The following is a 12,004-nucleotide window of genomic DNA, read 5'->3' on the forward strand; positions in this document are numbered from 1 at the left end:
GGTTTAAGCAAACAGAATTTTTTTTATGCATTACAAATGTTTCTGACATAATTATTAACTAAGTTGTAAACATTTCATAAACCTTTTACACGGGTACTCTTGTTATTAAGTGACAAACAAAATTTAATCCAAACGTACTTTTTCTAAATCCTGCTGTATTAATTATTTTATGCAATGATGTCTGAGCAATTCATTGCAAGAAGCGTATTGTTGAACCAAGAAAACCTCTAAAGAAAAGTAATCATAATAATGGAAATGTATTCAATTTGATTGAAATTATTTGAATAGTGTTTTTTTTTAATAAACGTAAATTAAATAGATTTTTGAAAATGTATGTAGAAAAACAGTCTGTAAGGTGCATCAGTCATTTTCTGAATTTAATATTTTGACATTTAAAGTGCATTTCAATTAGGGGGGTTTCCAACTATTGTTTGCTTAATAACTGTTCACTAAATACAAATAGACCTATAAAGATGAATAGACTTTTAATAAGCTACAGTTAAATAGCTGTTTAATTATATTTATCTGCTTGGATATTATTTTTACACCATTTCTGGTGCTGAGAAACACACTTCTCCCTGGTTGGTGCTTGTGTCAAATGATTAGCAATCAGTATAAGAATGATGGGAGGCAAACAGAAAAAGAAAAAAGAAAAAAAGTTCCCAGTATAAGCCAATGGTGAGTACACAGTGTTGAGTCCCTCTGCGCATCTGATGCAACAGGGCTGCAACTAAAGTTACACCTTCACGCTGCAACACTATGTCCCTCCGCCGAGGCGCACCGAAAACTAGTGCCGCTGTCTGAGCAACATGCATTGAACTTCTCTCACACTCTTAATTTAAAATTGTTTTAGAGTCCAACTTTTAACTCATCATTGAAGACAAACGATGACGTACATTGTAGATTTATTCATCTAAGGAAAACAGTTTGCTACTTTTCTTCTTTCTTTCTTTGTTAATGAATGGTGATGCTCTCCTGTGTGACCGTATTTTTTGGCGCTATTTATTAATGGTTGAGTAAATAATTATCTGAAATGCGTCGGGAAAAAAAAACCTAGATGCCAAAGAAAACAAGTCGGGGATGTGAGTGGAAGTCTCTTGGTAGCGGGAAAGTCCCGTCTAGTTGATGACGTAACAGGCGGCTGAACTCTAGAAAGTGCGGAGTGATATCATGAAATGTGATCCGGTCGGGGCGTCTGGAGTTGCAGAAGTAACCGATTTAAAAACTTTGTGTCTTCAAGTGTTCTTGCTGCTAATATCGCTTCATACTTCCTAAAAGGGAAGATATGGCTTTTTAAAGCGTGCCTTCGTCTCCGTCGTCGTTCTGAAGCTTCGTGTGCTTTGCTTTCGCAACGCACTTGACACCACACACAACTATGGGGTAAGTGTAACTACTTTGTGACTTTAGTGGGGAGCAGTGAGCATCAATGTCTACTTATTGCTCTACTGACTAAAATCTGTCACTTGACCGTCAAATTATTTATTTGGTATTGTTGTTATTCCAGAATGTCTTTTTAAAGTTACTTTTCCATTATTAAAATTGATCTCTGCTTAGGTAAGTGCCAGTTGATTTTATGCAACATTATATTAATAAACGTTGAAAGAAATTTTATAATATTTTAATTGTGTATAAAATGGAAGATTTTTTTTTTTTGTTGAGTTCATTTTTCTCCAGCTGTTATTGCTAATTAATTAGTTTGAATGACATGACAAGTGATAACTCTTATAAGTAGTTTTGTTCAAAACTTGTTATTTGTTAAATTGCATAGTTTAAAATTTAAAAACATTTATTCATATACATTTATTTTCTGGAATTCTACTTTTCGTGAGGTATGATTTAATTATTTGATCCATAGGGTCAAGTAAGTGTTTCAAATTCTTATTTTTTATTTTTCAGGTCTTCAGGTGTTTATGTGACCCTTTCATCCATCCATTGCACTATTTGTGCCATTTCACAATTTAATCGCAGCAGACGATACAATGGCGGCATCGATCCTTCGCAAGAAAATTCACCCCATTTCCACAGGCGGACTCCACGTTCTCCCTCTCCGACAGGCTAGCCCCAGCCAATCGCGGCCCTCGACGGGGGCGGAGCCAGTGGAAAGGCAGCGCTTAATTGGTGAGTTTTTCCAAGATGCTTTTTTATTTTTCCACATCTCGAGGTCGGAGCCGCAGTGCAGCACGGGACTAATGTCGTACAGTGAGTACAGCTAAGTGGATTTTTATCGAATGCAGACGATGCTGTTCAATCATTTTCAGATGATCGGTTAGTTGTTGGATTTTATTGGGAGTTTTTTTTTCTTCTTGATTTTAACATCATTGTTTATTTTTTCCTACATGATTTATTTCAACATTTTTTTCCCCCAGTATTTGAGTTTTTTCCCCCTTCAATATATATATATATATTTTTTTATTCTATGCAGAAAACATTTCATTGATTTTAATGTCTCTATTTCTAGGTGATGGTCACTCAGATTGGATGACGGAAAAAGTTGATTTGTCTTCATTCGTGTCAACCACCGAGTCGTCTCCCAGCTCATCCCTTCCACCCTCGCCATTAGAACAAGATGTCAAGGTGCCCTCAGACCTGGAGGTCATGACCTCTCTATTGCAGGAGGAGCTTGCTCAGCTGGAGGACTACTTCCGCTCCGAGTCCACAGCCACGGCCGGCAAGTTGGAGAAATCCTCGAAATGTGACAAAGGTGCCCAAGCTATGGGCTCGCAGTCTTATTACCAGTTACCTTATGGCTCGTATGGGACCGGCCAATCAGACAGCAGCCCTGTGGTTGTTACCTTGGCAACAGGGGAACTGGACCTGGCCAGCTTCTGCGGCAGTCCCATGGGCAGATCCAAAATCGCGCGACCCGCTCCGTACAACTACCACCACCGTTACCACCACAACAGCGGGCGAAGAATCATCAGCGAGGCTGTGAAAGTCGGGGAGGACGTGGGACTGGATACGTGGGGCTCCAGGGGAAGTTACTCAGGAAGCACAGAGTTCTCCGTCAACCACTACTCCACGTTGAAGACGGTGAGCAAGAACAGCCTGGCTGGCATCAAGAAGGTGAGAGAATGTGCTTTATCGTTGAAGGAAGAGGAGAGCTATTGTTTTTCCGAAGGAATGTTTTGCAGTGAAGAGATTGCGCGAAGTTTTTGCCTGGGTGGCTCCTACGACGGCCACCACAAGCGAGAGGGACAGCTGATGCACAACGTGAAGGTTAACGTAAGTTATGACAGCGCTGGACTGGAGGTCCTGCACTGCAGCAAAGATGGAGGACTGTCTGGAAGTATTCCCCAAGAGACGATGGCTGCCGACAGCTACTTCCACCAATCCATGGCCAACACGGAGCCGTACCATAGCTTTATCGGTGAACTCGACCAGCCGTCGCAAGTTGTAGAGCCCCAACACGGCCACTACCTCTATCCTGAATGCCTTGCGGACCAAAGTTATGAATGTCTGTCCAGAGGAGAGGGCGAGGGGACGCTGCTGGGCGGCCCCATCCACCGCCCGACCCAGAGGCTAAAGGACGAGCAGTGCTCCATCAAGTCAACGCTTGTGGTTGGTAGCGCTTCTTTGGATTTGAACACTGGGGAGAGAAAGCAGAAGAAGAGAGACCAGAACAAAACTGCTGCTCACAGGTATGTAAATAAATAAATCTTGCTTTTTTTACTGCTATCATAGTGGTGGAGTCCATTTTGGATGTTGAAGTTGGGCTATTGTATGTCAAATGTTGACATGGAATTAGCTTGGTGTTTAAAGGAAGTGGCCTCATTTTGTGTCAGTATGTCTTATAAATTAATGTAGAGTCTGCAGCTACTTCCCAAGAGACATCCCAAAAAGGTTCCACACTCATTTAATCTCATTAATCAAGATGCTAGGCAACCAAAAATAACGCCAAGACAAACATTTCCTCTGCAGGTACAGGCTGCGGAAAAGGGCAGAGTTGGACTCTCTGGAAGAGGAGCTTCATGGACTGGAAGGGCAGAACAGAGAACTTCGCGACAAAGCCGAGTCGGTGGAACGAGAGATTCAGTATGTGAAAGATTTACTCATCGAGGTCTACAAGGCACGCAGTCAGCGGCTCAAACAAGATGGCAGTGCCTAAAAAGAGACCACAATGCCCCCCCCCCCCCCTCCCCAACAAACCAAGAGCACAGACAGGTTTCAAGTCTTGTTAAAATGAACCGGTAGTTGCATGGTTTTGGTAGTGATTTTATATATAAAAAATATATTTACTTTAATAATTTTCCAAGAGGAGAGTGAAAAAAAAAAACATCGCTTCAATCAAGAAAAACAAAAAGGGTGATGAACTCTACAAAGCCTTAGTGATGTGGCTTCCCGAGGAGATGCTGAACTTGTCCGTAACCACTGTGACCCCAACTGAACTCACAAGCCTTTGTGACCACTTTGAGTTTTGCGCTTGCGGCTGGAAAAAAAAAGACCTTTGAATTAGTGATAGTGATTGAATTGTTTTTGCGACACACGCTGGTGGCATCGCCACGCAAAATTATATATACAGTATATATATACATATATATTTATTTTGTATTTTATTTTTACTTAATGTTCATTTACATTTGCGTTAAGATGAATAAAGGGATTGCTGAAAAAGTGTGTAAACATGCTCTACAATTTTTCATAATGGAAATGGTTAAGGGGATTTGTATTGCTCAATTTTTGTGTATTTACACTTCTTAACCCCACTGAGATAACCAATGCATGTTTGAGCTTTGGAAAAGCATGTGTGAGTGTTATTTGATGGCATTATTCTGTTTACTGCATGGCTTCCAGCTCTCCACCTTATTTGGTCAAGATTTTCTTCTCTTCGCCAGAGTGATTCATTCTCAGGTTTTGGTTTTGGGCTCAGACACGACGAATAATTCATCATCCCGACTAAATTCCTTATTTCTTTTCCCTTTTGGTTTCCGGCTGTATTTTGCGATAAAACAATCACAATAAATGTTGACTCACAATGAGTGCGACTTTGGAATTGCTGACCAATTTTATGTTTTTGACAATTCAGGTCCTTTTATTGATCGATGCCAATGTCAGGAAATTATGCATCAGGTGAATTACAGCCAAATAAAGCAGTCATGTATCATTCATCTCTGCCTCAGACCTCTTTTTTTTTGTTTTTACTTGTCCATATGTGTGTGAGTGTGAATGCTTGTTTGTCAATATGTGCTCTGTGGTTGGCTGGCGACCTGTTCAGTGTGTATCCTGCCTCTCGCCTAAAGTCACCTGGGATCGGCTCCAGCTCACCCGCAACCCTTGTGAGGATAAGCAGCACGGGACCAGGATGGAACAACGTGGGATGAAAAATCTCATAAAGAATCTATGCAAAAATGGAGCCTGAAAGGCTCCAAACTTGTCCCTTTTTGCAGTATGGCAAAAGCAACTGTCGCCCTTGCATTGTACAACAACATAACCTGTTTTTTTCTGCAGAGGTTGTCGACCTCATCTTCCAGCTGAGGGTGTGTGTGTGCGTGCGTGCGTGTGTGTGAGTGAAGTCTCTTGGTATCTCTCACAGCAGTTGAAGGGCTTTCAAGTGCATGAGGCAATATCACACAATACTTTCATGAAGTGGTGCGAGATGCAAGTTGAACCGTCAGAATGAAGCACTGGGCTGACAGCGAATGACGTCAAATTATGATTCACTCTCCTCTTTGTCTCATGCAGATGGAGTTTTTTTTTTTTAAAGGTGTCTACATATTGGACAAGTGGACATAAAAGAATGATCTGTGTCATTTACTCAATTTTAGAAAACATTTGAGATTGAATCATGATTGAAAATGAGTTTATTGGCACAAAATGAAACACTACATTTTGTTAAAAGGTATTTTAAAATGTTGTTCTAGTATTATGATTGTATAAAAAACAAAATTCGAGATGAGACTGAGCTACTACAATTGGGAATCTAATTTTGCTGAACTAAATATACTGTAAATGCAATTATATACATGTATTCATAGGATACTGTATGTTATGTACATACTCACACGTCTAATTAAATCCAAATACAATCGGCAACCCCCAAATATATCACACCAAAAAAAAACAGTTCTTACAAGGTAGACTTTTAATTTTAAAATGTGTCAATGAGTCACCAGTGTACAGATTGTGTAAAAGTGCGAGCATGCAACCAATGTAGCAACTACCACATTCAGAAAATTTGAATGTGGTAATGTTCTAATGACATCGCGAATATCACATGAATATGAAATTAATTGAATGAATTCTTCCAAGACCAAAAGTGGATCATCCGCCACCAGGTGTCCCTCTCAGCATAGAAACTGCATTCACCAGATAAATTATGAAAAGTACACATGCACAATGTAGCGCAAAGGTGGCCACATTAATTCTTCCATGGGCCACATACAGAAGAATTTCTTCATCTTTTATTTAACATGCTAAAACAGTCTATATGTGGTGTTCCAAATGGTTTTCTATATCTCACGTGAGACACAGCAAGAGGAGCTGGCTTAAAAAAAAAAAAAAAAAAAAGGATGGAGAAGCATGGCACTGGGATGTGATGCAAGAAATGAAAACAAGGGGGTTTATGTGGGTTGGGGAGGATTTACAGAGCACATCCAGTGGTGGTGGGGAGCAGAACAGTGGATGAGTATTGTTACAATGGCCTGCAGCGCTCTAAAGCTATGTTTGCACCAGTGAGAAGGGTTCCCGTATGGATGGGGGTGGCATCGGGATGCTGGCTGAATGGTTTGTTGATGCCGGTGGATTAAAGGAAACAAAGAAGTCTGGTTATGGCTGTAGATAAGAAATAAAGGACATACGTCACATTTCCATTGTGAACGGATGTCATCAAAAACATCTGTGAGTCTATGAACATCAATGTACGATTGTTACTTCAAAATATTCCTTATTTAAAGGTTCTCCACAGGCGGTCGAGACCACCTATTATGTCTTGAGTGCATCCGTGTCCTTCTTTTTTAGTTGTCCAAACAAATTTGTCCTTGTGTGTGTGTGTGTCCTCCCCTATGGCAGAAAGTATGGAAGTGACGTTTTATGCAAACTGTATGGGCTTTGCTACAGAGTTGCAGCTATACCTTCATTCTTCTGATGAAATGGGTGTTTGAATTTGGTGCGACGACTGTAATTTGGTGGCCTCGTTCTGCCTTTGCAAGTGAAAATAAAAATAATGCTTTAGTTCATCATTATGGTCTATCTTCAGACTCTGTATTATTTGCTTGATATATATATATATATATTTATATATGCGTACGACATTAAGGATATTTGTTCATGCCAAAACTATTGGGGTATATTTTCCCCATTTTAAATTATGCAAGTAATTAACTGATTAGAAAAAGAGAAGGATGAGCATGTGCAGTGGATAAAAAAATGTTGATTCACAACATTAGCTGTAAAAAAAAACCACACACATAACAGGTGCTCTTTAAATTTGGCGGGCTAAAAATGTTGCAAAAAAGACTTTTTAATTAAACAATTAACCATCAAAATTCTTAGATGGTTTAGAATTTAATCGTTTGACAGATCTAATATCTATCTATCTATGTATCTATGTATCTATGTATCTATCTATGTATCTATCTATCTATCTATGTATCTATCTATCTATCTATCTATCTATCTATCTATCTATCTATCTATCTATCTATCTATCTATCTATCTATCTATCTATCTATCTATCTATCTATCTATCTATCTATCTATCTATCTATCTATCTATCTATCGATCGAGAGAAAGAGATAGAGACAGAGAGAGAAACACCCACTGCTACACACACACTCGTTGACAAGAACCAGCCCACTGATACACATGCCATTACAAGTGAGGTGGCTCGAGGCAGCCATGGTGGAACGGTAGCATCCATAAGGCAGGAGTGATTGTTGAGTGGGCGAAAAGGGAAGCCAACTGCTCTATTGGTATTGAAATTAGAAAAGCCAAATGGCGTGGCTGTGGGACTTAAGTGCGCTAATTTTCATAACGAGTTAATTTGCAGCATAATCAATTCATCTAATTAACGCGTCAAACTGACAAAACAAATAAAAACTAACAAACTAATGTAAAGTAACTGAATTTAAGATTAAATAAAAAATAACTATAATGGAAAATCCCAAACTAGTATTACAGTCCTAATAATAGGATGTGAAGTGCACTGTAATTATTTTTTTTAAATATATATATATTTTCGGTGTTTTGACAAAAACATGACTGAGACAAGTCAAGACATCCCTGCATGCTTTTGTCAAAAATATCCCAAGGATCAAGAAATAAAGTATACTTTTCACACACCCTATTTCTTGTTTTGCTATAATCAGCCCATTTTAGGGTCCGACCCATAAACTGCTGGACCAATAGCGGCTTTTGCTACTGTGAGAGCCGGTGGCGCAGTCTTGAGTTTAGTGACAACAGAGTCTTCATGGCCTCTAGCCACCTCACTTGTAATGGCATGTGTATCAGTGGGCTGGTTCTTGCCGTGTGTGTGTAGCAGTGGGTGGCCCTCTCTCTCTCTCTCTTATGCTGGGTGTATAGGCCCTTTTGGCCCACGATGTTACTGTTCAAGCCAGTCAGTCATGGACAGTGTTGGGAATAGCGGCGTTTAAACTAACAGCATTAGGTAACTCAGTTTTTTTCCCCTAGAAACTGACTAATCTAAATAATTATTCTCCCCATAATTGAAACGCCATTATCGTTATTGTATGTGAAATGTGTTGCGTTACAATTCAATTACTGTAGTTTCAAGGCTCTCGTAAGTAATTAGTAATTAAAACATTTGTATGACATAAATATTCACAAAAATAAATGAAAACACCCTATTTAGCCTGGACTTAATTTGAATTCCTTGTATAATAATAATAAAAAAGATATTAATACTACTACTATTAATAATAATAATAATAATAATAATAACAATAATAATAATAATAATAATAATAATATCAGAGAGAGCTACTATGACAGAGATTCAAAAGATCTGCATGCTGGGATCTGCGCGAATCCTCAGAAAGGTGCTTAGTATATGAACAGAATAATTGACTTGAGTGACTGACACCTTAGGTGCATGGTTTGCACCCGGCTGATGCACAAAAGGAACACCAGCAAAGACTGTGATAAAAGAGATACAAATAATAATATTAAAAAATATATATTATTTGCTATAAAACTTTTTTTTTTTAAATAATGAAAATAGTTGCCTGGTAACGTTCCTAACACTCGTCATGGAGCTTAGAATCATCACTCCAACAGTCAGTCTCCAAAAAATAAACAATAATTTCTGAAAAACCCACAAAATAGTGATGTACATACCAAGATAAACACCGTAATGTGTACATTTTGGACCCAAATACAAATTTGCGATATAATGAATCCGCGATAAGTGAACCGCAAAGTAGCAAGGTACCACTGTACTTCTATTTCGACACGTAAAAAAAAACCCCTCATGAGAGCATAAAATCCTTTTTCGCAATATTATAGTGTTTTTTTTCCCTAAATTTATGTATTTCCATTACTAGTTTGCTTTTTTGCAATTTGCATTTTGCGCAAATCTGAAGATAATGGAAACACGCCTAATGGGATCATTTTGGTCAACACCCCAACCCTCATCTCCCTTTCATGACCCTAATTTTGGTGAGAGTGACGTCCCCAAGTTGAAAGCTTAAACAACTGAGCGAGAGCTGCCCGATTTGGGTCTGTGTACGTTTACATAGAAACTGTTTAAGAAAAAAACTGCTATGACAAAATGGGGATAAGGAACCGTTTTAACTTGTATGTGCAATTACAGCTTTATCTGTCGCCTGTTCCTCTTTCAACATTCACAAAGTTATGTGGTGATCATAATTCTCTTTATATTCAATGTCATTGTTGTGTTTGTTCTTGATGATACTGTATGCCAAGGTATCTGTCAAAAAGTAACTTTGTTTATAACCCCCCCAACCCCCAACTTTAACTTGGCAACCTCTCTTCGCTGGATCACACATTTAGTTGCGAGAACCCAAAAATAAATCTTAAATCCACTGCCTACACCAGTAGAGCAAGTCCAAAAAAACTTGTGTTAGAGTAACACTTCAGACATGAACTATGCAGTTTAACTTGATTGTAGTTTTTACTTAAGCATATTCATGTTTAGGAATAAAATAAAATGGCATCCACCACATGTCCGACGCACACCGAATCTGTCTGCCTGCGCTTCAGTCAAATCCACCAAAATCTTGTTGCAGCCCCTGCACCACTATTTAGACCTGGTTTTACAGTGTCTAAAATCTCATCTACTTTTTGTCACCAAATGACGAGATTTGCTGTGGGTGTGCCAAATTCACAAACATGCTATACTAGACTTACCCCGTCCACAAAAATGAAGATGCGCCTGTTTTTACGCCAAGCGCAGTCTACTTTCTGTTACCACATTGCCAGATGAGTGAGGAGTACGACAGCTGTGTTCAGGTTGGTTGTATATTTAGAAAATTTTGATGGTGGTAGTTCACTTTAAATGGTATATGAGAGAATGATTTCATGACTAAGAAAATTTGAAGTAATACATTTTTTAGTAAAATGTTAATAAGAACATCCATCCAATGCATATATTATTCAAAGAGGATGTAAATGCAAAAAAAATAATTACAAGAATCATGAGAATAAGCGGTTCGGAAAATGGTTCGATGTATGTCGTTCTGATTAATATTGTGTTTGTGGAATAAGAGTTAAAAGTATTATATCTGGGGGGATCCCTGAGCGGGATGCGCTGCTTACAGGGCTAGCATGCTAACCACTACACCATTTGCTCAGTTAGGGTCAACAGCGCAGTTTTACTTGTAGTTTACACAAGTGTCAGCCAGAATGGATTTTAAGACAGCCAATTGTCATTGCACTTTGGCATTGCCAATGTGAAGGATAATTGATTGCTTTGAATTCATTTGGACAGAATGTTTACTGATGAAGGCTACTTTTATCACTACCTTGCGAGCATGGAGGTCTCAGAAAGTAGGGTTGTGTCTAGTTCACATAGGGGTTGCGGGGGTGGGTCCGCACCTAATGACGTTATAAAGTCAGCATTCACTCGTTTTCTCAGGTTGGGAGGGGCTGGTGCTTGGAGAGTAGAATGACCTAGAATTTCCCATAGAAGGGCGAATGGAGAAAAACACCACTTCAGTGATGTAAGCTCCAAAAAGTTAATTTTTCACGTTACTGTCCCTTTAAAGAGATACTCAACACTAAATCAACTTTATTGTTGTTGTTGATAAACGGTATAAACGGGTGTCTACTAATACTCTCTACATGATCTGGTCATTATTTTGACATTTTAGTGCATGCCTGTTGAAAGCTTGAATTTCTGTTGAGTTGAATTTCTGTGTGGCGCCATCTTCAGGTTAAACACCGGGATAAATACAATTTGGCTGCTTGTCCTCTTATTGGACTTCGTCACTTGTACAGTATGACGTGGTCGCTCTGCCAACCACCGGCTCAGTCTCGTACATGCCTCCTTAGCGAGTTGGAGTTGTGCAAACATCTTTCTACCGATTTTCAGGTTAGTGATTTTGTTAGCATAGCAAACTTTATTTAGCATAGCTTGTCGTAGTATAGATATTATTTAGATTGTAGTTTTTAAACTGCTGCTGTCAATCACAGCCAGACCACACCAAGCCCTCTCCCCATTCACAAGCCCAACGGTCGTCCTGGCAACACCCCCTTTGAGCGCCGTTTTCAAATATTAGTAAGGGGTGGGGTGATTTGTGCTTTAAGCAGCAAAATCCACCTGTTTTTATCCAACTCAGGAGCGGCCATTTGTAACCTTGCCAGCAAGCTGAATTATTGTGGTATTTGTTCACGAATACTACGAGAATCCATCTGGTACTGCTCCCGCTGATTCGTTCGCAACCAAACATTTATAGGTCGGACCAATCAGGCGTTGTTTAGGGCGGGACATGAAGCTGTGATGAAACCAGGAAGCGCCGAATCCGGGGGAAATAAACTAACCTAACATGGATGAATGGATGCTGAAGTTAATTCTGTTGTTGCAGTAT

At 39.2% G+C, this 12,004-nt stretch overlaps 1 protein-coding gene across 4 annotated transcripts; it reads left to right on the forward strand.

Annotated features, from left to right (window-relative positions):
* Positions 1-1,178: 1,178 nt before the first annotated feature.
* Positions 1,179-5,105, forward strand: LOC147170406 (uncharacterized). 4 transcript variants are annotated; one of them, XM_086079705.1, is made up of 5 exons: positions 1,179-1,380; positions 1,897-2,118; positions 2,459-2,701; positions 2,804-3,638; positions 3,919-5,105. In XM_086079705.1, exons 2-5 carry the CDS (start codon positions 1,980-1,982, stop codon positions 4,103-4,105), a joined length of 1,404 nt encoding a protein of 467 aa, XP_085935831.1. In that variant the 5' UTR covers positions 1,179-1,380; positions 1,897-1,979; the 3' UTR covers positions 4,106-5,105. The 4 variants fall into 4 exon arrangements, with proteins under 4 accessions (XP_085935831.1, XP_085935829.1, XP_085935830.1 ...); XM_086079703.1 differs by having other exon boundaries at positions 1,897-2,199; positions 2,459-3,638; XM_086079704.1 differs by having other exon boundaries at positions 2,459-3,638.
* Positions 5,106-12,004: the final 6,899 nt, after the last annotated feature.

This window comes from Leptonotus elevatus, chromosome 7 (genome assembly GCF_054856555.1).
Source record: "Leptonotus elevatus isolate MCC_2025b chromosome 7, RoL_Lele_1.0, whole genome shotgun sequence".
NCBI classification, from domain to species: Eukaryota; Metazoa; Chordata; class Actinopteri; order Syngnathiformes; family Syngnathidae; genus Leptonotus; species Leptonotus elevatus.

Coding starts and splice junctions, on each gene's coding strand:
- LOC147170406 (XM_086079703.1), top strand. CDS start 1,980: ATGGCGGCATCGATCCTTCGCAAGAAAATTCACCCCATTTCCACAGGC. Junction 2,200..2,458: donor CACGGGACTAATGTCGTACA/GTGAGTACAGCT, acceptor CTCTATTTCTAG/GTGATGGTCACTCAGATTGG. Junction 3,639..3,918: donor AACAAAACTGCTGCTCACAG/GTATGTAAATAA, acceptor TTTCCTCTGCAG/GTACAGGCTGCGGAAAAGGG.